The sequence below is a fragment of the Opisthocomus hoazin genome, chromosome 10 (assembly GCF_030867145.1).
Source record: "Opisthocomus hoazin isolate bOpiHoa1 chromosome 10, bOpiHoa1.hap1, whole genome shotgun sequence".
In the NCBI taxonomy this organism is placed as follows: domain Eukaryota; kingdom Metazoa; phylum Chordata; class Aves; order Opisthocomiformes; family Opisthocomidae; genus Opisthocomus; species Opisthocomus hoazin.
This window is the reverse complement of record NC_134423.1, coordinates 13,842,490-13,869,584: the sequence shown is the minus strand read 5'-3', so window position 1 is coordinate 13,869,584 and position 27,095 is coordinate 13,842,490. Positions and strand designations below refer to the sequence as shown.

At 46.4% G+C, this 27,095-nt stretch overlaps 1 protein-coding gene across 3 annotated transcripts in view; it reads left to right on the top strand.

The window, feature by feature from the left end:
- CSNK1G1 (casein kinase 1 gamma 1) overlaps positions 1-27,095 on the top strand; it is a 111,560-nt gene that overhangs the window by 66,614 nt on the left and 17,851 nt on the right. For all 3 annotated transcript variants that reach the window (XM_075431530.1, XM_075431528.1, XM_075431529.1), the window contains 5 exons: positions 12,139-12,290; positions 19,591-19,825; positions 21,946-22,031; positions 24,127-24,211; positions 25,762-25,910. In XM_075431530.1, the coding sequence (XP_075287645.1) occupies positions 12,139-12,290; positions 19,591-19,825; positions 21,946-22,031; positions 24,127-24,211; positions 25,762-25,910 (707 nt within the window). The remainder of the gene's footprint in view (positions 1-12,138; positions 12,291-19,590; positions 19,826-21,945; positions 22,032-24,126; positions 24,212-25,761; positions 25,911-27,095) is intronic.

The following is a 27,095-nucleotide window of genomic DNA, read 5'->3' as shown; positions in this document are numbered from 1 at the left end:
GAAGCTGTCAGATGCTTTTAAAGTAAGGCCATTAATATTTGAAAATGAGATTAGGGCAATTTCCTTTTTATATTTCAAAAAGTCCTCATGCATCTCTTACTCTTCCGGTGTTCGTTGCAGTAATCACAAATCAAAACAGAGCGACACTGGGCAGGGTGTGGGGGGGCATGGTGGGGTGCTGGGAAGCTGAAAAATGCCTTTTCTGCAGATGCTTTTCCTTGAAGCCTGATGTGCCCTACAATGGTGGTCGTAAATCTGTACCGGTCAGGCTCATCTGAGTCATCCCAGATGCCTCGTTGGGTTCTTCTGATAGATGGCAACATCTGCTAAGAGCGGGTTGTGTGATGTGCTGCTGGCCCAACGGCTGTGAGGAGTCGGCTGGAGTGGAGGAGAGGGACGGGCCATTTACTGTGCTGCTTCTGGTGCTTTCTGTCAAACCCTGAGCTGACATATCTCGTGCTTGCAAGCAGCCCAGGTTGTGCTTGGGACTTGGGGTGCCTCAGCCATTTGAGTGAGGAGATGAAAATCCTTGATGTTTGAAGATAAACTTTGGAATTTATATTTACATTGAACGGAAAACCCAGTTTGGCAATTAAGGCCACAATAATTAATAAGGATGTAGCAACCAGTCAGCCTTCCTGTTCTGCTTGTCCCCCTTTCTGAGCTCTTCTATGAACATTTTTCAAGCTGTCAGGACGCTGCACTTAGAAACTAATCAAGGTCTAGAGCTATAAATGTCTATTCATTTTCTGGAGGGCTGATGTGTCAGGTGTTGGGCACTGCCTCCATTCAAACAAAGCTGATTCCCTTTTGGAAGGTGGGTGCCCGTTTTAGCAGGATCCCTGCCATAGGTTTGTGCTTCCTCAGCACCAAAATCATCCTGTGAATGCTGAGGGTTTTTAAGGTGCTCTTCACCCTAATGAGAGAAGTGTTTAAGCTATGCCGGGGAGGTGTGACACAAGTGAAGTTCTGGTACATAGGGCTGCCTGCCCCCCAGACTGGCCATTACATGGGTTTGGAGTTTGCATTTCTGAGCTGTGCCCTGCCTGGTAGTCAAAAACCTCCTCCCATCTCTGAAAGATCAGCCATAGACTCTGGCCTTGAATCTGTAACGTATCCAGCTATGCCAGAAGAACTTTTCAGCAAGCTGTGCTCTGGGTGGAGGCTTGCAGTTGTGTAGTAATTTTTCTGTCTGAAAGTGGCAGCTTCTCCTTCAAAACTCTGTTTCGACCTACTCATACTGAGCTATCTTATGGTGAAACAGAGAGATGAAATCTGGAGGTAGTATCTTATTTAGTACCTTTGAACTTCTGTTTTACAGGAGGTTCTCCTGTGATAAGAGGGAGTGGGAGGTTTTCCGTCAGGCTGGAAGGACCACGTGGGTAACATTTTCCTACTAATCTGAAGAATTGCTTTTTCCCTTCAAAAAGGCTTGGGGAGGAGTGGCTGGAAAGCTGCCCAGCAGAAAAGGACCTGGGGGTGTTGGTTGACAGCCAGCTGAACAGGAACCAGCAGTGTGCCCAGGTGGCCAAGAAGGCCAACGGCATCCTGGCTTGTACCAGGAATAGTGTGGCCAGCAGGAGTGGGGAGGTGATCGTGCCCCTGTACTCGGCACTGGTGAGGCCTCACCTTGAGTGCTGTGTTTAGTTTTGGGCCCCTCACTACAAGAAGGACACTGAGTTGCTGGAGCGTGTCCAGAGAAGGGCAAGGAGGCTGGTGAGGGGTCTGGAGAACAAGTCCGATGAGGATCGGCTGAGGGAGCTGGGGCTGTTTAGTCTGGAGAAGAGGAGGCTGAGGGGAGACCTTATTGCTCTCTACAACTACCTGACAGGAGGTTGTAGTGAGATGGGTGTTGGTCTCTTCTCCCAAGTAACTAGTGATAGGACAAGAGGCAATGGCCTGAAGTTGCATCAGGGGAGGTTTAAATTCTATATTAGGAAAAATTTCTTTCCTGAAAGAGCGGCCAGACATAGGAACAGGCTGCCCAGGGCAGTGGTGGAGTCCCCGTCCCTGGAGGTGTTAAAAAAATGTGTAGATGTGGCACTTTGGGACACGGTTTAGCAGGCACGGTGGTGTTGGGTTGATGGTTGAACTTGATGATCTTAGAGGTCTTTTCCAACCTGAATGATTCTATTAAAAACTACAATAGTTACAGGACTGATGACTGCCAATCCCTTGACTTGTTGTGAGTTTACATGTGTTTGACTCTCATCACTTACTAGTGTGATGCTATTGTAAGAGCAAATGTCCATCTTGTGGCTTTCTAATCAGTCCTGTTGGGTCTTGTACTGATGCTGAAGCAGCTCTGATGGCAGCACAGAGCATTCCTGCTGTCAAGCCACCCTCCCAGTAGGACCGGATTGGGTGTTGGGGGCCAGGCTGCACCCACGGCTTTGCGAACAGCAGGGGGATGGCCCATAGGGTTGTGCTGCCAGAAACGCTACCCGGATTGTCCCACCGTGGTCTGGCGTGCAGGAGCTGGCCACCTTCAGCCAGCGTGGCCAAGCATCAGCTCGCTCCTGAACACCGAAAGCAGAGGCTGCGTGTCTCATACGGTTGTCTGCTTTATCCAGCTAAATTGGACCACTCTGATCTGTCATCGGAGACCCAAGTGCGGTTGGATCAGCGATGAATACTGCCTGTCTGTGCCAGTTTTGCCTTATGTTGCTGTGCCATCCTGGCTAGAACGACTCCTGGTCACTGCAGAGTCGTGGGTTGCAGCTGAGCTATAATCCAAGCTGTCAGATTCCCTCTGCATTATCTTCATGGCAGTCTCACCCTATTTTGCAGCTGGCCGGCATGCCGTAAACTTAAAGCATCACTTAACACGTGCTGTAGATTTTTTGGCACATGGGTAGGGAGGAGCAGAGAGCCAGTAAGAGCTCTGCCTCCAGCCGACAGTCTCCGATGAAGGTGAGCTGGTGAAGGGCAACGGCCACGTGGGACTTGGTGTGATCAAATCAAAATATTTCTCTGGACAGCAGAGGAGCGATTCAGCAGAAGTCTTTTATTATTGCTGCTTTCTTAGCATTTTTCATCTGCCAAGAAGTAGCCTCTTCCTTGGCAGTGCTCTGGAGTTAAGTTTGTGGGCTGCTGAGCACTCTCTTGCAGCCAAGAAGTTCAGTGTTGATTTTTCTTAAGCTTCCTGTAGGTTATAGCTGTGATGTTAATTAACATGCATAACTTGTTCTCAAAGAACAGAAAAAAAAGCAATCACAGAGCGTACCCATAGTCATCTCAATTCCTCTGTTACCTGATGAAAACGAAGCAGCCAAAACCTGCTGCTTAATTCCCTTTCAGCAGTTAGAGCTGACCCGGTGCAAGAACGGCAGAGCCAAGGAAAACTGAGCAGGAAACAATTTCTCTGTGGTATTAACCAGCAGAACCAAACTGGCCGTCACAGATATGATCTGGCTTTGCACCAACCGGCAAAACTCACCCGGCGTGGTGACCTGCAGCGTAGCAGGAGCGGGAGGCTGCATCCTTCTTGCTAGATCCAGCACGCAGGAGCTGTGATCCCAGCCGCGAAGGCTGCCGGTAGCGCCTGGCTGGGTGGCCGGCACGGAGCCGCCGCATGGAGTGATGCACGCCTTCAAACCGCAAAGCTGAGCTTGGAGGTAGAAAAGCAGTCTGGGGAGCTGGTTCACGACGTGGCTGTATTTTAGTTACACGAGAGCTTTTGGGGCAAATCCCTTTGCCTTCAGTAAGGCTGCCGTAAGCCTTCACTTAACCCTCACGAAGTTCAGAAACTGTAGCAGCACAGCTTCTCGCGCCTTTCTGCAAAACCATGGGCTCTGCTGAGCGCACACAGAAACCCAGTCAGCAAAGCAGGAATGATTATGTGAAACAAAACCTTTTGATATTTTGCTCCACCCTTGTTCGTATATCACAGGTGTATGGGAAGAGGTGGATAATTAAGCTAGAAGTTAAGCTATAACTTTTTTGGGTGGTTTAAAATAACTTCTAAAATTATATACTGTTTCGATCCTTCTGTTAAGGTGTTGTCTTTTGTGCCAGCTTCCACTGTCACTGGAACAAGAGATCGTTGCAAAGGGTATATCGATAGAAAATCCAACAGATACATGGAGATTTGAGTGCAGTCATTTCCCTTGAGCCCTAGAAATGTGAATTCAGTCTTCCGAAACTTGCCAAAAAAGCAATTTATTGTGTTGTGCTTTATTCTTTTGTCTTTGTACAAGAAATGAAACAATTTCGCTTGACTGTGGTTTGCTTGCTACAGCTAAAACCTGCCTGTGAATGTGTGTTTCTGGGTAAATTTCCCAGATTTTGAAAGTCTTCCTACAGCTTAACTTTTCTTTGTAGGGCTAATTCTCCTCCCACTCTTTTTTGATTTTTATTAATACAAATGTGAGTGTCCTCTTGGTACCCTCTCTGAAACTGCTGCTTTCTTTATGCATGTGAAGAGTTGTGCATGTGAAGAGTTGTTTAATAGAGTCAAGCCATAACATCAGGAAACCAGCTTGTACAACTCAAGGAAAATGAAATGCCACCCTGTTTTAATAACACAATGATTGTGAAAATTGTTTTTTCTGCAGCTGAAGTAAAAATCAAATCATTTGGATTTATACCAGCAGCAAGAACAAATATGTTCTTCCTTCTGTCCTTCCCATGTCTGTTTTTCTTCTGTTCCCTTTCGTATACCTTTTTTTGTAGATTTAAATACTCTCAAGCTACTTAAAACACAGCAGGGATTCAATGCATTCAGCATGTCCTGAGAAGATGCCCCAAATATGCTGGGTTGCTGCATGGAAGCTGGAGTCTTGGAGTCTGCGTGGAAGCCGTGCTTTATTTTTAGACTCGTTGGAGATGAGGGTAGCTCTGTCTGCTCACGGTGTGTACACAACCGTTGTTGTACCGTTGTGCGCCGTGTCATCTCTTCCCAAGAGATGAGGAGCCAAACAAGCTCGGCTTGCTCTGCGGTCATCAGGGGAGAAGGTACTGATCCAACTTGTGACGTTCTCCCTTTCTTTATTTCCAAGTGCCTTGTGGGTTCAGAAAGTGTTTGAGCTGTACCTCTTCCACATCCAAGGGCAAGGGAAGCACCTTGCTCTGCCTCTCCTCTTCTTTGGCAGCGGCTGTGCGCCCTTCTTGCCCACTGATGGCCTCAAGCAGAAAGTCCTGCCGCAGCTACTCCTGCTGGGCAGTGACGTTGGAGCATTTAGTATTTTCTAGAAGGGAGATGATTCATTGCCCAACCGAAGCAGCAAATAGATGTTGTGAAAAGCTGGCAGTGGAGAGCCAAGTGTCTGGCACAAGTTGGAGCAAACTGAGCAGGAGGATGTTTGGGGGGAGCGTGAATAAGAGGAGCTCATAATGACGCTGTAAAAGGGCTGCTGAGATGCCATCTGGAAGAGGATGAGCAGTTATGGAGGAGATATCTAGAATAAATGGGGCTGGTAGCAGAGAAACCAGCACAAAGTCCAGTCAGGGTTTGAAGAGGTGGCTTATTTAGTGCCTGCTGCGGCAACCCTTTCTGCTGCTTTTCTTGCTGGGCTTTGGGCAAGGGAGAGGAGCAGCTGGGGCTGGTTCTTGCTGAGCAATGCTCTGCTGAGTGCCCCTTCTCCCTGAGGAGCCGAAGCTGACAGTGTCTCAGCTGCCTCACGGGGAAGCAGGCCGGAGACGGTGGGATGCTGCCAGATGCTCTGGGCAGATCCAGTTGCTCTTCACCCTGTTCAGATGAGAGAGAGAGAGAACTAAAGGTAAATCGTGGGCTCTGAAACCAGAGTATCAAAGCTCAGGAGAGCAAGGAAATTGTCTAGGAGCTTTACAGTGATAAGATGGGCTGAAAATGGTCATGATTCCCAAGCAGGTTGGTCATCTCCAGGGTCTCTATCAGAGTGGTGGGAAGGGAGCTGCTGCAGTGCTTACCGGCCTCCGACTGCCATCACCACTGAGTCACAGCGCTGCTCTAGCCCCGCTTCTGTATGTTGATGTTTTTCTGCGTGTGTTGGATCAGCTTACTATTTTTAGGTTGTTTCCCTAATCTGATGCCAGTTTTGTAAAGGTTTACGGGTTTGTAAAGTCTTGGAGCAATTAGCAAGATTGTGGCGGACCCTGTGCCATCGCCCCCTTTTCTACCTGCAACGTAGCTGCAAGTGAGTTTGTGCTAGAGTCAGAAATTACTTTTTTCTGCTCGTTTTTCTTTGCATCTCAACTGCTGGGTGTTTTCTTACAACAAACGAGAGAAAATGTTCTTGATCACCCAAAATCTCTGTCCTTGCCCAAACTCCTCCAGTTATGGTTGAAGGTGAAGGGCTGTACTGAAACGCTTTTGCAGTCCTGCTTTGAAATAAGACATCTCTGAAATGCACGCAGTCAAATAGTTGGAAGAGCTTTAGGCTAACTTGATTCCAAGTGACAGGCGTGTCTTAACTTTTCTCTCCTCTTTCTATTTTTGAAGCAGATTATTTAGAAACCTGAAGGTCGGAACAAGCCTTTGTAATTCCAGCTCATAGATGTAACCTGGTAACCAAAGTACTTGGGTAGATTTAAACCTGCTATCATGGGTCGTGTTTTAAGAGGTTAAAAGATGAGATCTTGGCCCAGTCGACATTGATAGCAAAGTTTATGCTTCAGCCAGGATTTTATTCCGATTTGAAAATTAAGAGAAGGGTAGATCCTCATTAGTGTAATCAGCTTAAATGGGTTGACTACTCTAAAGCAATTTGTTTAATTTGTTTGGAACATGTTTAATTTTAGCTGTAGATGTTCAGCTCTCACACAGTTGCTATTTATGCTGTTTGTCATGTAATTTTGTGTTCTGTGATTTGTAAAAATAAACTTTCTGCTCTGAATGAGCATTTTGTGACAATCTACGTTCCATTCATCAGTGCTGCTTCAAAGTCACGTGAAACTTTGTGTGCACTAATGCTGCTGTTGTGTCTCTGCATCCATTTCTATGAAGAATAGTTCTTGCTCATGTAGAGTGTGTTTTTGCGTTGAGCATCAGCCATTTGTTTGACACTGAATTGCTCCCCCCTCCCTCTGTCTTCAGGTATCTAATTTGGGGGTCCTCAGAAGTGTCTCCCCTCTGCAATAGAGCTCCGTTTTCAAGTGTGCATGAAAAGAGGTTATGAAATTCTTCTGTAATTCGTCTTCTTGAAATTGAAGATGTCAGCTTCTCTTTTATTTGGCCACACTACGTCTAAGTGCAGTGGAAACCAGTCTCCCATAGAAGCAAAAAAAATCAGTGATTCAGAAGCTACCAGTATCGTTTAGTTTTCACAAGTTGCATCTGTCTCCTGGTGATATGATGTACAGGGACTTGGCTTTTGCGCTTCCACTGATGCAGGTGCCACGTGTAGCTTCCTGCACTTCCTACCTTGTCTCTTCTTGGGTGTATTTTGGGCTGCTCGCTGTTGCACGCGGTTTATTCATAGCCTCTCATGATGCTCACATACAGAGCATCAGTATGTATTCTCTGCCACGGCAGATGGTTTCCGCTTTCCATGCCTTCCATGTGGGGCAGGTGCTGCAAAACCTGATTTCCCTTGGGCGTAACCTGTGATTGGCATCTCTCTGCCAGTCGCCGTTTCAGAAGCAGTCCTGGAAATGGCTTTGGACTGTCTGTACGATTTGTACACCTGATGCCTGGACTGCCGTGGCTTGTTGGAGTTTGCTGGATGTCTGACAAGTTATTAGGACCATTAGTCATGCTATAAAGCATGTGGCAGCAAGACAGCACTACTTGAATCAGCCAGGATGCTTGATCTGAAATTTGCTGAAAGGTGTAGTTCCCTGCTGACAGTCCAGCTCAAATGAAGCGCTCTCCAAGAGCAGTAGTCCCGCTGTTTGTTACTGTTCCTGTTCTTGTGTTCAAGCTCAAGCAGACACCAGGCTTTTTTGTGGGTTGATCCAACTTATTCCTTGGCCACACGAGCACGGGGAGGCGGTGGGACGGGTGAGGGTGGAACGAGGATGGCATGGATCCTTTTGGTGGCAGCCCGCAGGAGCAGTGAGAGTTTTAGCATCTTGGGAAACCCAGGGCCGGAGTCGTGTGGCTGCTTGGGAGCGCAGTGGAAGCAAAGTCTGAGTTTTCAGCTTTGATGTCTGCATTTGCTCTCCTTCCAGCCACGATGCTTTAATCTCTGAAATTCTAGGCTAGGTTTTTGCTGTGCTCAGCTTGAATTTTTTCCAAGACATTGTACTGCTGAAATAGCAGAATTTGCCTGTGGATTCCAGTGCAGTGATCAGTCTGTCTTTATTGGGGTGATAAACTTTCCACGAGAGCAAGGGTGGAGCAGGGCTTTTTACCTACAGTCAAGCCAAATCACTCAGCAGCAAGACTGAAGCCATTAAGCAAATTCAGATTAGCTTGCAGCAGCCTCTGCTGTAATAGGCGGCTTTTTCTCCAAAGGAGAACCTGCATGTGTCGTGCATGGATTTTCTTGCCTTAAAATGTTGGTTGTGTTTAATGCCACAGAGAAATTCCTTGTTTAGATGTTATTTCATATGTTAATTGCATTAAACTGATCATGGTTTGTATTTCAAGTGTCGAGTTGTATCTTTGAATCCTCAAGAGGAGACCTCTGTTGTGCCTGTGGCTTTTCATCCTGCACGCTTTGAATCCAGAACTGCTTGTCGAGGACAGATTGCTTCACAACACTGTGGCTTTGTTTGACCTTCTCAGTTCTCTGCCGACACAATTCTTCGCTGTTAAAATCCTCAAGTTCCACTGCCCAGACAAAAGATAATTTTTCCTCAGTCAAGCTCTTATGTTGGCAACGTCCTGAAGTATTTACAGATCTGCTGGTGATATTTGTGGAGTTCCTGTGATTCACCATGGCAATGGACTCAGTGGGACCAGGACACGTTGCTTGTTGCTGAAACAGAGCCAAGCTGCGTTCTGAATTACGCAGATGGGCTGTGAATAAGTAAAATTTTATGCACATTCGTTTAGGCTGCCCCTTTTTACTGTTCATAAGAAGAACAGGCCCAGAGATGCCTGTATCTCAAGTTTGCGGAGAAGCATTCTGAAATCATCTAGCCTCATCTGCCTCCTTGGATCCTGCAGACATAAAGCCTTAGTATATGCATCAAGCTTACAACTTCTCTTTCAAGCTTTACCCCTTCCTAAAATGATACTAAACTTTGACTTGTGTTTGAGTGAGCTGAGGGTGCATTACCCTGTGTCCCTCATAACTTCATTTCAGTAACCAGAGTGGAGCTGAGGAGCCCTGGCCTGGGCTGGGAAGCTCCAAAGGGCTTGTGAGTGATGCTCGTTTGGGTCCAGGATGCGTGGGCAATGCAGCCTGGGTCTGAAAATTAGATATATTTTACAGCATTTTTATTCTAACAAAGCCAGTAGGTAAGTTCTTGACTGCAGAGCTGGCGGTATTGCTGCTCAAAACCCTCAGAGAAAAATCGAATCCTAAAAATATGCCTGAAACTAATAATGTCTTCTATAGGCTGGCAGTTAGGATGCTTTTTTTAATGTTCTTTGCTACAGCTTCACCTTGCAGGAGCTCCCACCTACAGCAGAGCCTTCCTGAGGTTAAAGCCAAGAATGGTACTACAAGCTCATGGCTTGTAAGGCTTTGAGTGGGTAAAACTAACTCGAGGGGCTGGCACCCCAGAGAGCGCTAAATAGTTGTGTTGCTTCCTTTCCTACCTGAAATCCCGATCTTTTGAGTCTTGCTGCAATCTATCTTCCTGGTTCTTACGTCCAGTAGGAATTTAATTTTAATTGCAGTGCTCTCTCTTTACCAAGTAAGGCTGTAAATGGACTCCTTTCCCCTTGCTCTGGGAATGAGATTCTTCGCCTTCCTTAAGAGCCTTTCTGCAATTTTATTCTCCCATATTCCTTAATTAGCACACTCATAATCAAAGTGGTTTCCTTCTTGATTTGCACTTCTCAAGACTGTTATCCTGGTGTAGAAATTGTGGTAGAAGTACTCACTGTATATATCTGTCTCCTGAATTTATAAGAGTCTCAGTTTTAAACTTTCCATAGACTATTCTGTTATTATTCTCTTCTATTATTCCCTGTTATCCTTCTATTATTCTCTAAAATGTAGAGATGATGATCTTGGTATTAGAGCTAACGTAGGTAAGTCCTCATCAGGTTTTACTGAAAATCAGTGGCTCACCATGGGTTACTTCAAGAGCTATTGCAATTATGTAAGCCTTCAACACTAAGCTGATGGCATTAAATTATCATTTATGTTAGTTTGGGGATATTTAAAAACAATTTGGAGATGCCTGGGTCACATCCTGTCATTGTTCGCCTTTCTGAATTGCTGCTGCATCAAACCATCCTGTTTTCTTAGAGGACTTAAGTGCTGTTAATGCTTTCTAAAACATGAAGCTCTGTTAGGAGCAGTAGCCTCCCAAGACCAGGCTGAGTAAATGTTTTACATAGGATGTAAAACTCCGGTTAGACTGGGAATTCCTGCAATGCTCTGTAATATCTCATTAATGCGTCCTGATGACTGATACCTAATGTGATTCCCCGAGCATGTGAGTTAACAAGATTAAAACCATCCTACAGTAATCTTTGTCAAGCTGCATTTTGTTCTTTTTGAGTAATACATGGGAGCACAAGTTCTGTAATATTTAAGCTTTAGTAATCTCAGTGCCGCATTTGTTGTATTGTTGGTAAGTTGATGAGTGCCGGTGGGCAGATTAACGAGGCTTTCCTGAATCTGTAGTAGGACATAAAATTATTGTTCTGCTGACACACTCCAGCCGTAGTGTTCCCCTGCTTTACTGCCTTGACCTGTGTTGGGCTAGGCTGCCTGAGCGCGCCACAGAGCAGACACAAAACCGTGCAGTTACACAAGCAGTTTCATTCTGGGATCTGATAATTAGTGAAGTTTTTTTCTATTTTTAATGTTGATCTCTTATGTAAATGTAGGTGCATGTATGCATTCACTTGAAACATGCCATAAAATTTATAATCCCTATCCTTTGAGGTCCCATGCTGTATAATTTACAGTCCTCTGTGCAACTTTGTCAAAAAGGCTGTGTACATGGTAGTACTCCCCGTGCTGAGCCTGTACGCTGAGTAGCAGGGCATTGTATCTTTGCTATTGAAGCAAAGATAATGTTTTGACATAGGACAAACCTCCGTATTTCAAAACAAATACCCTTCTATTGTGTTTTGGAACTGCTTATGAGATGTCGACTAGAAATATATTTTTTTTAAAAAGTGTTACACAGCTTGGTACTGATGCCGGGATGCAGAGTGCTTTTTTCAGATGCTGATTAGAAAAATTTACAGTTAGCTCTGCTCTGAATTCCCCCCATATGGACTTATCTGATTTTTCTTTTTGACTAAAAGGTAATTCAAGGAGTGCTGTGCAGCTCAGTGGGTGTCCAGACACCAAGGCTGTTTTTTTTTTATCTTTTCTTCTGGTGCCTTTCAGAAAGCTAATCCACGCAAAAAGCCGCTGTCAGCTGAGTATGAATATTGCGTACTCTTGCTGAGAAGTGTGTTGCTGAGCTGTTGGGTGGGAAGGGTAGGCTCTGACTCCTACCAGTTGGGCGTTGAATTTTTGTGTGACTTAGCAAAAGGGTTTGCACATGTGCTTAATGACTACAATTGCTTATTTTTACATGGTGATGGCTCAAAATTTGCTCTTTTCTGAAGGAAAACTTTTTTTTTTCCCCTTTCTCATAAGTATGATAAGAGTAAACTTTGTGTAAGGTTGTGCTGAAAAACAACTATGTATTATCCTGGTTGAAAAAGCAGCCCTTTTTTGGACGTGCCTCGCTTTCTGCAAGGGCTATCTTCTTCCTAACTGCTCAGACGAGTGCCAGCCCATGTTTGGGTTTGTTCTCTGCCTGGTGTTTAGTGCAACATAGGGAACTCCGTGTCTCATTACATGAAATCGAAGCGTTTACGCTGCCAAAGCTAGATGCTTTCATGTGGTCATGTTATTGCTTTGAAATCCTTTTGTCTGTTCAGGGTGTAAGCTGAGCAAAGCCTGCACTGATTTGGCCTTTGGTTCATGCACAGTGTGTGCTGAAACTTATTTGCTTGCTGGGCAAGAACAAACAGAAAGGACACTCGAGAGGTAGATGTAAAGGCTCTGCCCAGCGACAGATTTACACCTAGGAGGAAGGGTATTAACATTGTCCCATTGACTGATTTAATTTCTTTTCATGTTCTTCCAGCTGAAGGGCTTCCCCAGGTGTATTACTTCGGACCGTGTGGAAAGTACAACGCCATGGTACTAGAGCTTCTTGGTCCTAGCTTGGAAGATTTATTTGACCTCTGTGATAGGACGTTCACTTTGAAGACGGTATTAATGATAGCTATCCAGCTGGTGAGTAACAGTGGGCAGGGCTCTGACCAGGAGCCTCCACAATGCCGACCCATGTTTATGTCAGTCCTGGTGTAGCTGAAGGACGGGGTTGGTACAGTGTGAGGTTCAGGGGTGTCTGTTGGTTGGAGAGAAAATCTCCTTCCATCGTAGAATCACAGAATAGTTTGGGTTGGAAGGGACCTTCAAAGATCTAGTCCAACCCCCCTGCCATGGGCAGGAACACCTTCCACTAGAGCAAGTTGCTCAAAGCCCTGTCCATGAACAATTGAACAATTCCAGTCATGGGGCATCCACAGCTTCTCTGGGCAATCTCTTCCAGTGTCTCTCCGCCCTCCTCATGAAGAATTTCTTCCTTATGTCGAAACCTACCCTCTTTCAGTTTAAAACCATTGCCCCTTTTCCTGTCCCTACAGGCCTTGGTAAAAAGCCTTTCTCCATCTTTCTTACAAAAGAAAGCTTCTTAAGTTTGAGAATAACTCTTGCTTATGAGCAAACTTGCTCCTTGCATAGCAGAACCAGTGAAGCTGGATTCCTATGGACTTTGTCCTGTGTCCCCTACACACTCCTGCCCCAGTATCTACCCCAGCTCCCTCCCTCTGTTTGGACAACCCCCAGAACATCTCGTTTCTTACCCACTCCCTGGGACACAGGGAGCACAGCATCCTCCCACACTCCTACCAGTTTTACTGGTTTGGTGCTACCGGGCTGCTCATAGACTGAAACCTCTCAGAGCGGTGGGAGGTGAGCTCTGCTTAGCCAAAATACCAACATTCGAGGTCTCGGCCTTGGTCAAATTTGGTCAAAACTGGCCAATGGGTTTAAATGACTAACCACTGGAAACTGGTAGATGTATGAGCAGCACCACAGAGCCCCTAATTTGCCTGAAAAGGCAATGAAACCAAGCTGAAAGTGGCAGCTTGGATTTGTGTTTGCGTTAAAAGTGGACGACGTGAGAACTGAACATACTAAATGTGGTAAATGAACTTCCACGAGTGGGTAGTGCTGATCAGTTATCATTTTAGTGTGGCTTTCTGTTTTCCAACCCATGGTCTGCAGATACTTATGTGGCACAGCAGAGGTGGGACTGTGTATTCGCGTTAATGGATCTGTGGATAGAAGAGTTGAAATGAAGATGGTAAGGGAGTAGGGAGCACAATCCTTTCTAAATAAACTGGTTTGCCACAGCAGAATCTCAAATGGAAAACTGAGGTCACAGATGCAGAAATTTGAACAGCGTCTGCCTGGTATTGAGTTCATGAAGTTGTCCTCCTGTGGCTGAGCAGCCTAGTTTTGTTGGCTTCGAGTGTTCCTTCATCAGTGGAAAACCAATTTATAGTATTGGTTTTGGTTAAATCAAGTGGCAACAGATGGCAGAGCCTTGGATGTAGCTTATATGACTTTTTGGTTGTAAAGAGGTAAAATGTAAAGATGGAAATTTATTCCCGTGAGACTGCTGAGGAAATCAAGATTGTCACAGCAGGTTGCCTCTGCCTTTTGCCAAGCCCTTCGGTTGCAGATTAGTTCTGTACTTGGACGGTCTTCACTGGCATCATCTGCTGATCTCGTGACCTCGGCCGGCCTGCCAGCTCATCTAGACACTGGTACCAGTTTGAAGAACAGATGCTTGGGTTGATGTGGGGGGACACCTAAAGCAGTCACAAATGGAGGAGTTGATGTTCTCCAGTAGGAGCAGGCAGTGCTGCTCCTTTTTCCATGGGGAGGTTCTTTGGGACCTTTCCAATCTACTCAAGAACATCACGTTAATTACCGGCTTGGAGTGTATGCATTTAAGGAGACAGATTTAGCATCTTTAGGTGTGCTCAATCTTCCCTGAGAGATTTCCTGGGAGAAGGGCTCAGCTGGTCCTCAGAGACGTGTTTTGTGAAGGAGCTGGCACTTACTGCTCGACTGGAATGAAAAGCCGCCTCTCCAGACACGAGGCTTTTGAGGGAAATTGTTTTGGATTTATCTTAGGTCTTCCACTAAACCATAGCAGTCCAGTGTCAGAGACACATCAGAGAAGGAAAGTTGAACTGTCAAATGCAGTGGGTTTGCCTCCATAAATTATGTTTCACTCTTGCTTTTGACCAGCCAAGCCTGCTTCAGCTGCTGTAATTCTGACTGCAGGCATGAGGAGATGTAGGACTTCACTGCCAGAATCCAGTGCTTTGGACAAGCAGTGTTTCTCTCCTATGATGCTTGACACACCTGTTAACGAAGCCTAATATCCAGGGAGTCTTCCAAAAACATGAATGGGCTGGTACCGCCCAAACAGCAGAGAGGAGCACCCTGCCCTGATGGAGGGAGTGAGGGACAGCTCAGCACATTGCAGACAACTGCTGCTCCGGTTTGGTTCTCACCAAAATGACATGATGCATCTTTTTAGCCAAGGAAGACCACTCAAAAAGCAGTGTGACTCGTCTGGGAGGCCGCTCTGCATCAGAGAGCTCCCAGGAGACGAACCCGTTGCTGGGAGCCACCTTTGCATTGCCTCTCTATTCCATTTAGTGGTGGAATTGACAGCGTTAGGTTAATGGTTGGACTAGATTATCTTGAATGTCTCCTCCAACCTAAACAATTGTAAGATTCTATTCCTGCTTTGGGCTTGATCCTCTCTGGAGGGGGAGGAAGGAAAAATCTGCCGTGGATGTCTTTGTACATGTTGGAGCAGCAACGCTGGCATCTCGGGTGCCTTGAGCTAGTGGGATGTTAAGTGTCCACCCCGTTGTCCCCTAGATCTTTCTCCCCTCACTTGCACGTAATGAACCCCATGTCTTTAGGAGCATCCAGTCCCTTCTCTGCTGTTTGTGTGGTTCCTTGCCCTTGCGTGGTGCAGGCTCAGCCTGACAAGCAGCCAGCTGCTGCTTTCAAGGTCCCGTTTGGCCGCCTTCTTCCCCTGCTCCCTCCCAAAGCCTGACCGCTGCTGCAGCACATCTCTGACACATCCGTGTGTGTGCTGCATGCTAAAACCAGGCACGAACTTTGAGTGCGATGTGGTGGCGCTTGATCTCCTTTTCTGATGTCCATTGGTCAATTTTTAACCAGAGGCATCCCTGAAAGATGTTTTTTAATAAGCATTACATGCTTGGCTGGTCTTGCTTAGCTTGCAAGATAGCAGCTTCTCAGGACTGGCGCAGATCCTTTAACTCTACAGATGTTAGAAGAAAGAAAAGCCCTCTAGGAGAAACAAATGTATCATCGTTGTTTTAAGGAGTGCTGCTTGTGATTATGGGGGAATCTAAACATGCTTTTATGTCAAGAAGACTCTCCTGGCTGAGGGAGATAGAGATTGGACGATAATGAGTCTTCAAGGAAGGAGAGCCCATTTTGGAGTCTTCTCAGATGAGATGACACAGTAGGATGGTCTGCCTCGCAGGGGGATGAGCTACACAGCCCTCAGGTTTGTCACTAGGCTTGCATGTGCTTCTGCCTTGTGTGCAGAGCTGCGGCAGCAGCTTATCAAACACAGCTTGAGTCGAATCAGAAGCGCTTTTACTCTGATGCACTGTTTCATACCTCTTGGTGAAACCTGTATTGAAAGAGTCCTCTCCTTTTCCTTCCCTGGTGGAAGTTTTCCAGCTCTCTTACTCCTGTAACTTGTGCGTTTGTGATGCTTCACGTTGCTCTGCAGGGAGCATCAAACTGGAACTGCTTCCTCCATCCTCCGTGTGCAGCTGAATACATCAAGCGGCTGACGTTCCTGAACGAGGCAAAGCTTGGCAATTAAAAATGTGTTCACGAATATGAGTCCCCGAAGCCCATAAACCAGAAGTCATCTTAGGCCTTTGTGGAGCTGACTTGGTGTTTGGGCTGGGGGAGAATGTTTTGTATTCTGGTGTCAATTTTTCCACTCTTGGGCAGGTCCAACATGTGCAATGCTCATTGACAAGTCAGTTTTGTCAGGAATAAACGTTATTTTCACCCTTGCTTTAAGTGCTCGCCATCAGAGACGAGGCCTGTTGTGCCAGGCACTGTGCGAATACTTCTGGCTGCGATCTGGACCAAGTCATGGTGAAGTTTTTTACTTGTGACCATCAAAATTGTCTTGCATAAGAGACACCAAAAGAGCCTTTAAACAGGAGGAATTTTTAATCTCTGCTGATCTGATCTATATTCAAGCAAGTGACGTGTGGAAGAAGGGCTCGGATTTATCAGGAAGGCCTAGAGATGGGATTGCCGGAGAGATCAGAATTTCAAGAGTTAACTTTTTGGGGAAAGAGGGTTTGTTACGCTTGCTTCCTTGGCAGGAGAAAGGAAAATAAAAGCATGGGTTTCTTTGGCATCTCATTAAATGTCACAAATATCCTCTCATTTCTCAGCAACAGCACAGGGGTCCTGCTGTGGGCCAGGGGATGCTTTCCCTCCCAGGGGTCCCTCCGTCTGAAATGGAGATTTGTGTCTCCGAAGGTGGACTCGGCCAGCCATGGCCTGCTTCGGTTCGCAAGCAGAGTCTCCCATCCAGCCCTAGTGTTCCTGTGCCCTACGATAAAATGCCATGGTCTGTTAATACTGTTAAAATAACAGGGCAGGTGTTAACACTGCTTCGCAGTCACTGTTTTTCCAGTGTGAAAGCAATTCCGGCAGTTAGTCCCAGCTCCTTGCAATGGTTTCTCTGTCCGTAGAAGAACTAAGTCATGAACATTAGAGCCTGCAGTTCAGACAAAAAGGAATGGACACTGTGTCTCTGCCTCCAGCACATTTCTGGAGTGGAAACTCCACTCCTGCGCTTCTTCAGCTCTGCGATGGGTCTGAGTCAGGCCAAGGTCGTGCTGCACCAGCGCTGCTTGTTTCTGCTCAGGCAGCAAGCCTAGAAGGGCAGTGCAGCACAGGTAGTCACCAGCTTCCCATCCCTAGCAGCTGCAAGCAGGGTGAGTGTCTTGTCAGGGTGAATAAAGCACGAAGGCTACTTCAGGAAACATATTTCTGACTTGGAGAGCGTCTTTCAGCCATCGTTGGCTGTGCGCAGCTCTCTGGCAGCACATCATGAGGCGTCCAGGCAGGCGGAAGTAAAGAAAAAGGAATGTGAAAGACTCAACAGCATCTGTGCATGTGTGGTGGAAGCAAAAAAAAGCAGATAAATAAGTACCTCCAAGTGCTGCTGGAGTGTATCGCTTCATCTGACATCTCACTGTCCACGTTGTTGTCCTGGCCAACGCGACTTGCTCTGAGGTTTTAAGAAACAAAAAAAACAGACTTTTTTCAGGTTGCATAGTTGCAGTTGGCCATTTTGACAATTGAGCTTCTCTGGTGGCAGAGACAAATCAAATGAGCCAGTCAGGCTCTGTTTGAAAGCTCATTATGTATGGAGAGGCGAGGAAACGCTTTGTTCCAGTTTTAAGGGTTGCATCTTAATTTGAATTGCCTCCCAACATACCTTTTTGTCTTCCAACCTGCTGCTGTGTCCTGCAGGTGATTCCAAGCGAGAAGAACGGCTGAAGTGCAGAGCATCTGCTCTGTTCTGCATCATCCTGTAATTGATTAGAAATAATGGCTGTTAGCCGTGAAACCCATTTTCTCAGCACATTGAAATAAATTACTACTTAGAGAGGAGGGGAATGGCAACGCGTGCTGTTACCTTCTTTGAAGAGCCTTTGAGCAAATCCTATTTTTTAACTGATTCACCTGCAGTCAATTTTTTCCTGACTCCTGCCATTCCTGTGCAGCTTTTTTTATTTTATAAGGAGTACTGCCCCCTCCCGCCTCTTTCTTTCCGACCAGTGGAAATGCAGCAGGCTTTCTGTAAAAATAAGGCGTCTGATAAACCTCTGTGAGCAGGATGGAGTGATCACATCTACGTGGAGCTTTCAGCCAGGTGCGAATCCAAGAGCTCTGAAGAGAAAGAGAGATCTGGGTTTGCCAGCTGAGGATGTGTCTGGATTCAGAGCAAGAAACGAAAGAGCAGTCGGGGTCTTATCAGCCTGACTGGGCGGTCACGTTCGAGGCAGGCAGGGTGACTGGAGGGGCTGACGGGAGGTTACTGCTGCCTGGGCAGCCGCTCGACAGGGGAATCGGCTGGCTCAGTGGCAGACGCTCCAGCCTGCACCGTGCAGGAGATGCAGAGCTGTCCTGCCAGTATGAACCCAGTGCAGAACCACTCAGCAACCAGTGACCCCCTGCAGGGAGCTCCCTGGGCGGTGACCAGCCTGTGGCTGTCACCTTAGATGTTCACCAAATCTGATAGCATCCCGCTGTGAGGTCCACCCCGACGGTGCGGCAGTGACCTCTGCGGACTGACGCTCGTTAGTGCAAAATGTGGGGTTTGCGAGAGCTTTGCAGTGGTTTTGTAGTGTCGCAAGCCTGCATGCAAATGGGCAGATGGCCTTTCCAAAGAAGGATCTTGCTTAAAAAATCTGCCATGCATGCAGGGCAGTCATGGACCAAAACAGCCATAAGTGGGAATTCACAAGTTTTCATTTAAAACCTATAAAGGAAAATTAAAAGGTAAAAAATTAAATGAAATTGTGAATTATTTCCAATTGGAATCATCTAGTAAGTTAGGAACTCAAAGAAGAACTGCTTGCTAACCTACTCCAACTTCACCTGCAATATATCAAGTTTCAAAAGCAATGTTAATGATGACCATCTGAATAAGGTGCGTTGTTAGAGGGGAAATGACCCCCCGTCACCTTGGAAGTGGGGTTCCCACCCTTTTACCTTCCCTTCTCTGTTGTACTGCCAGACCAAAGTTAGTCAGAAGCTGAAAACTATTCCAGCCATACCTAGCTGACAACCGATGAGATTAATTCTAATTTTTAGTCAGCGCTCAGGTTCTTAGGGCTTCCGCCTGCCCAAAAATCCCCCCCCATGAAGAATCTGGCGTGCCTAAGACACCATATGGGTCGAGGGAGGAAGGTGGTAAGACAAAGAGCAACAAGGGAAGGCTGTGGGCAAGGGAAGAGCTCTCGGTAACCGGTTTAGTATGTTTAAAATCAATACAAAAAGGCTGCTGCAATTCCCGGTGGAATCCTTCCAAAAGCTGTGTTCTGTTGGTAACGTTTCAGAAACAGCCTTTGCTGTTTCTGTAGGAATAAACTCGGGGAGCACAGTGCAGTAGCCAGAGAAAGGAGGGAATGACAAATTCCTCTTCCAGTTCTGCATGGCAGGATGTGACCCAGCTCGGATCGTAACTTCTGCCTCGGTTTGCTCCATCTGTTGTTGTGTTTCTTGTAAAGTAGCTGAAATCTGAGACAGCACCGAGCAGAGGCTCCGTGATGGGCTAACAAAGCCTTGCTGCCTCATTAGCCAGGAGGGTGCGGTAGCTGGTCTGCTCACAAATAACTTTTGCCTCGTCATTTTGCAGATATCTCGAATGGAGTACGTGCATTCAAAGAACCTCATCTACCGAGATGTCAAGCCAGAAAACTTCCTTATTGGCCGGCAAGGCAATAAGAAGGAGCACGTCATTCACATCATAGACTTTGGATTGGCGAAGGAATACATTGACCCGGAAACCAAAAAACACATACCTTACAGGGAACACAAGAGCTTAACTGGAACGGCGAGATACATGTCCATCAACACTCATCTGGGCAAAGGTCTGTGTGGTTGACGGGAGCTTGCCAGGCCGAGTCCTGTAGACCTCCGATGGTAGCTTGGCTCATGGCTCTCTTGTGCCCTTCAAGCTATTTATAAGCCACTCAATGCCGTGATGCTGTTTGCAGTTGTGAGGCGCTTTTTTTCTCCCCTTTTGAGGAATTGAGACAGCTGAAATGTTGGAAGCCCCATAATTATAGTTTTTATTAGGAACTAAATAACTGGTAGCAACCCTGCCCTGATAAAAGGCAAGTAGGCAAGTAGTAATTGCCACACTAAATGATGATCAAATAGATGTTTATAGCACAGCTCTGTACCGGTACCTTCCAGTTTCAGGTGTTAGAGCTGGATGTTCCCTGACCTAATAATTGGTTAGAGAAAATTAATGATTTAACTAATTTTAAACCTGCCTTTCATCTCCTCTCCTCACTGCCTTCTTTCATAACGGAAGATTACATTCCTATGGCCAAAAGGCAAAAAACCTTGTTAAATGTTTATATTCACTTAAACTCATAAGAGCAGTAAGATAATGGAATACTCTCTGAGTAGCCTCCCAGCTATGAGATCAAGGCATTGCTGGTTTTCACATCTCTTGGAGAGCTCGCCCTCTTTGGAGAGTGAGGAAGGATGAGCCCAGTCTCTAATTTTGGAAAACCTGGTGAAGAGGCAGGAAGGGATGGAGGAATGAGAAGCTGCAGCGGGAGAAGGCTCGAGAGCTGCCGGTGCCAGGGATGTGCTCTGTGGGTGGGTTCAGAAAGAAGATCCGCTTGCGTCTGAAGTACACCACGTGCCTTCTTTAGGACCCATTTCCCTGCCATGGCGCATGCAGGGGAAGAGTCAGTTCTGGGTGGGTGTTTTTGAGGAGGGGAAGATTGGCTGCCAGCTGTGCGAGGGGCTGTCTCTGCCGGAGGGGTTTTGTAGGGCTGGTGCTTTGCTGGTGAGGGCAGCCCAGCTCCCTTCACAGCTCAGGACCGAGCAAAGTGAAGGACTCTGCTTGCAGTTTTTCTGAAAGACAAGTGCACTCAACCATCTTCCCCAGAAGTTCATCTGCATCACTGAGCTAAATTACCCAGGGCATCCTATTTTTTTCCCCTTTTTACAGCTGCATCAGGGTAACCTGCAGAAACTGTCATCTCAGTTCCCTTCTGCTGAATGTTCTCGTCCCCAGCATCTTTTGAGGGTTAAATTGCTGCTGCTTTTGAAGGAGAGTCATGCTGTGCAAAGCGCTGCCGTTTTCTCCTCTGGCAGATGATGCAGCATCAGGCAGAGCTCACACACAGTTGGCCATGGCATGTGGGCTGCATGACTAGATCTGCCCCACATTGCGGCTTCGGAGCACTCTACCTGCCCGCAGGTGGAGATTTGGAGGAGAGGAGGTTGCGTCAAATGGGTCTGCGAGCTCGGTGAACCTAAGTCTGCAGGATGGCACAGCAGCAGTCCCGTGCTGTTGCGCTCCAGATTTCTTGTTCTGTCTTGTATCTTCCCTTGGGATTTTTTTACACATTTTGGTAGATTATTTTAAGGATGCTTTTTCCTTTGGCTTGAGGCTCCTTTTTTCCCCCCTCAGTTATAGTCATAACATCTGCATGGCAACAGCAGCAAGTGTTTCACAAGGAAAAGCAGTGCTGGAAGGAGCTATTTTTGATCTGCTCTGATGTGAGGAGCTGCAGAAGCAATTAGGAAAGGGCTGGCACTGTGCAACACGGTAGTTCCCTGCAGGTGGTTGCAAGCGTTCCCTGTCTGTTCCTGTGTAGTTTAGAGGAAATAACGTGATCCAACTCCACATCGCAGTTGCACCATCAGCGCTGGCAGTCTGAAGGAGAACTGGGGAACTGCTTTATTCCTCTGCAATTAATACTTCTACCTCTTACCCATTCTACCCAAGGCTAGGCAGTATGTCTTACAGCTCCTGTGTTGTCTCGCGCCTTCTAGCTGATCTTTTCTTTACGTATTTTATGTTTTTTTGTAACAGGTTCTAGGTATCTTTGCACAAGGTCTGAGCTACAGACAGCAAGTGTACTTCACCACTATAGTTTTATCTCAGAAATACATGTAGCTGCTGATCAGCTCTCAGGTGCATTTCTGCAGTTGCAGCAATAATTTGTCATCTCTTCTGTTCTAGAGCAAAGTCGTCGAGATGACTTGGAAGCCCTCGGCCATATGTTTATGTATTTCCTCCGAGGCAGCCTGCCCTGGCAAGGATTGAAGGTAGGTTTGAGCTTTAGGTTTTCCCCTTTGAAACTTTGTCTGGTCTCTGCCCAAATGAGAATCTGATGGGGGAAACATCTGCAAAATCCAGCCAGAAAAGCTGCCCTCTCCTTTGTGTCCTTGAAGTCTAACAAGACGTTAGCTTTAGCCACAGGAAAGATTCTGAGACAGAAATATGTTACCTGTAACTTCAAGTTACCGTTAGCTTAGCTGATTGGTACACGTCTGGAGAGAAGGTTGAGCAGAGGCAGAAGAGAGGGGCAGGGGCAGCACTGAGACCGCCACTGAGCTGTTGGAGTGGCTTTGCTGTAACGTGAAGCTGCCCCAAGCTGGAGTGCGACTGGAACACAGTGGCTGTTTATGAAATTCCAGTTACGGCACAGTCCCGCCGCTGCATCTGTGAAACGTGTTTATAACGGGAGCAGTTTGATGGCTTTAGACATGCAGATGGACTTCAGCTTGAAAAACTGGCTTTCTGACAGAAGTGTTGAGCTTGGCTTCCCTCCAGAGACACCAGACACTCGGTGCTTAGAAGTTTATGAAATGTCATGTACAATGTGGAGGGCTGCAAGCAACTGAGTTACAGCAACTGCAGCTAACGTCCGTCAGCTGAATTAACTAGCAGCAAGTGATTTGCTGGCTCTGAAGCTCTTGGTAGTTGCGTCTTCACTTCTCCATCACTCTCGTGATGATTAAACAACTGTGTTCAGCTTTGGAATTGCAGTGAGTGAGTGAAGGGATCGAATGTGATCAGTTTAGGAGAAGGTTTATTAACAAAGACAATAACTCCTGTCAGACCTGTTAGTACTGTTGGGAAAAAGGAGACAAGCTTTTGGGCTCGCAAGCTGCTCAGCAGAGTGTTGCTATGGTCAGCGGCAGTGGCTTGCGTGATAGACCTTGTTAAGCTGCTTTGTCACCATCTATCCAGAATTAGTCTCAGCTTAGCCTTATCAGACACATGCCAGAAACGTTGACAACTCATAAGAGCAAAGACAGGGCTTTTCAAGCATGAAAGTGATTCTGAAAGAAATCAGAATCTCTCCAACTTTGAGTTCACGCCTCTAGGTATGTGTTATTCCATTACTTGTTTCTGGCTTAGTTGTACTCATCTGCTTTAAATTGATCATGTAAATTGTTCAAAAACAATTCCAGGTTTAGACAAGACTCTACAAAGTAATTTCCTCAGTTCAGTGCTGAACTTGATAAGAATTAGTCGACTGCTTCTTGAAGTCCTATGTATTTTCAGCTCCAGAACAAACACAGGCTCTTCAGCTTCATCTAGAATGTGGCATCTTAACTCTACTAAGTTTCCTCAGATTACGCTTTTGGTCTCTATTGTTGGAGCTGAATTCTTGAGCGAACATCTTACAGTGCTAATTATGCTGCTGGCAGGTCTAATTGGCAGATTTTGAAATGAAGGTAATAAAACCTGTTCTTAGGGAGCTGATTGGAGCAGAGTTCTCTGCTTCAAGAGGGATTTAGGTAGGAAAGCTAACTGAAAATCGCTTCATTTTCTTGATGACCAGCTGTTTAATTAGTGCAGTCTAAGTGATAGACACTTTGGGGTGAAAAGAGAGGTAGTATAAGAGTAGCATGGGATTTGGGAGAAATGTGACTGATGTAGACTAGTTATCGATAGTGGCATTCTGTTATACACAGTAAAAACCCGACGTGCCCAAATATCTACTTTTACAGTTGTTCATGGAGGTTGCCAGTGGCTCTAAGCCTAGGACTGATGTGCAGTCACAGTATATGCAGCTTTATTTTCTTGTCCCATGAAAGCTTCTCTATACAGTCCTCAGGACTGGGCTGGTAAGAAATTATCCTCTTAAAACACTAACAAGTGTCCGAAGATGTTTTGAGTATGTCCTTAGATATTCTTTGCCTGTCGCACGTAGAATATGCAGCGAGAATTACAACAGGGTAAGACGGTATTCCAACTAGTGTAGTCTAGGATGGAGTTCCGTTACAAGTAACGTCTTCTGATGCCACCCAGAATGGGTATTAAATACCTTGTTTTTCTTCCCATACAGCATGTCGTTTATCACATAGTTGAACTCTTTCTCCACAACTGTTTTGTCTTTGTGCACTACAGGCTGACACCTTAAAAGAGAGGTATCAGAAGATTGGGGACACAAAGAGAAACACTCCGGTTGAAGTTCTCTGTGAGAACTTTCCAGGTAAAGCCCTGATGGGACCATCTGAGTGCGGATGGACATACCTTGTTAAATACGATGGTTCTGAGCTCCTGTGGCAGAAAGTATTTGGATGATGAGTATCTGTTATGTTGTTCCTCAAGCTGACAGACAATGGGAGCTGCCACTATAAATTAGTGGGGCCTGAGGGCTTGTGGCTGCGAGTTAAAATGAGCATAACTTTTCTCATTGAGGAGGCTGCGCAATACTCAAGTGCTGTGTGTTCCTGCTTTGCTTCTTGGCTTCCTTCCAAGAGAGGGCCTTGTTGTTTTCCCTCTCCCAAGTGAGCGTATTGGATCTACTGAGTTAATTCTCTTCCAAACAGAAGGTTTTACAGGTGTTGAGATTTTAGGTGGCCAGCTTAGAAGATGGGATATAATACACTGCTTCAGTTGAAAAGGACCTAGAATGATCATCTAGTCCAAGAATGATGTGTCTGTCATTGAATTCCACCTCCTGACAACAGTTGTAAGGAGAGTGTTATTCAAGATGTGCTTCTAGCTAAGCCCGACATCTTTTCTCCAGTTAAACAAAAGTCTACCTCAGAGCTAGGAGAGCAGAGTACGAAGTTAAAGCCCTCTCCAGGTACCCTGTGGCCTTCACAGAGTGGCGTGAGGAGCAGCAAGCCTGAAAAGGGATCATTGTTCACTCAAGTTGTTCTAATTCCCCAGACTTATTCACATCCAAAACCCCCCTAGTTCCAAGCAGAACAGCTTCAGGTTGACTGTTCTTATCTTTTTCCCCAATACTCCTTCCTCAGAGCTCAGTCACACCTGCAGGTCTGGGATGAAGAGATATGAGGGAACTTCACTTCTGTTCCTGCTTGCCTGAAACCTGTCGGTCCTCCACCTTTCAGAGTTACTAGCAGGAAGAAGGAATTACCTTTCTTCTCCTTTTTTCCCTCTTTTACCTCAATGTGACATGCAAGCTGCATGGAATGAAACTAACTCTGGAACTCGGTTTTGAGGTGGAGCAGCAGCTCTCTGGAACAGATGTAGGACTTCCAGCTTTGCTTGAGAAATGTTTGAATTGATTTGTGTTACAGACTATTACTAAAACCACTACTTTTATAAGAAAAGCCAGAGGTAGCACTGACAGCCCAGACATTTCTCTGAGTGTGATGCTCAATGCTAGAACACAGACATTGGTTTGCAGCAGCTCATTCAGAAGATTCAGAATAAAACCAGGCTATTACTAGACTTTGGGCAGGCTAGGAGAGCTGAGTGAGATTTATCTGGCAATAAAAGACTGTTGGATAGGTCATTGAGGGTGAAGACTTGTTGGATATGCTCAGCTTCTGTCAATCCACACAGCTGAGCTGAACTTAGTAGAGCTTGGGCAACCCGCATCACCAGGGATCTGCCCCACGGTCCAACTCTGAGCACCAACTTTGAGCCTAGTGCCATGGGAAAGCCTCATTGGAGTTAACCAAAAAGCATGTGTCCAGCATGTGTGTCATTCTGAGAGGCTTGGAAGTGATGGAGCTCGTGTGCGAGCAGTACTGACGCTGCTGCTTTTTTCCTCTTTTCCAACAGAGGAGATGGCCACGTACCTCCGTTACGTTCGGCGATTAGACTTCTTTGAGAGACCAGACTATGATTATTTACGAACCATCTTCACAGAGCTGTTTGAAAAGAAAGGCTACACCTTTGACTACGCCTATGACTGGGTCGGCAGGCCAATTGTAAGTTGTCCCTGCAAAATGCAGTGCCTTGCCTGCTGGGTGCTGCTTCCCCACCACCTGACATTTTGTTCCTGATAATCCAAATTAATGCCAGTGAGCTTAGGATCAAATCTTTCACTGATGTTCTCTGGTTAACATGGGCTTGACATAGTCAGATGTCCTGACATTGTGTTCAGGGGGTTCTTGCGGTGCCTGGAAGTTTCCCTAAGGGGCAGAAGGCCCCTTCCCACCTCTTTGAGGCTGCCCTGGTGGGGCATTCAAAGCTGGTTTTCCCACTTGTGGCAATAAACATGACTAGACTTAATTTCCTCTAGTCTAGCACAAGATTTGAGACCAATATCTAAAGACATCCATTGTAAAGCAGGAGAGCATACTTGCTACCTCAGCACTGAATGGTGGAAGACCTCTGTAATGGTTGAGTCCTCATCAAGACTTGGCTTCACCAAGGGCAAGTCCTGCCTGACCAACCTAGTGGCTTTCTATGATGGTGTAACAACAAGAGTGGACAAGGGAAAACCAATGGACATCATCTATGGGGATTTTTGTAAAGCCTTTGACACGGTCCCCCACAACATCCTTCTCTCTAAATTGGAGAGCCATGGATTTGATGGGTGGACTGTTCGGTGGATAAGGAATTGGTTGGATGGTCGCAGCCAAAGGGTAGTGGTCAACGGCTCAATGTCCGGATGGAGACCAGTGACGAGTGGAGTCCCTCAGGGGTCCGTACTGGGACCAGTGCTGTTCAATATATTTATCAATGACATGGACAGCGACATCGAGTGTACCCTCAGCAAGTTTGCAGATGACACCAAGCTGAGTGGTACGGTTGATACACCAGAAGGACGGGATGCCATCCAGAGGGACCTGGACAAGCTGGAGAGGTGGGCCTGTGTGAACCTCATGAGGTTCAACAAGGCCAAGTGCAAGGTCCTACACCTGGGTCGGGGTAATCCTCGGTATCAATACAGGCTGGGGGATGAAAGGATTGAGAGCAGCCCTGCTGAGAGGGACTTGGGGGTACTGATAGACGAAAGGCTGGACATGAGCCGGCAATGTGCGCTGGCAGCCCAGAGGGCCAACCGTGTCCTGGGCTGCATCAAGAGAAGCGTGGCCAGCAGGTCGAGAGGGGTGATTCTGCCCCTCTACTCTGCTCTGGTGAGACCTCACCTGGAGTACTGCGTTCAG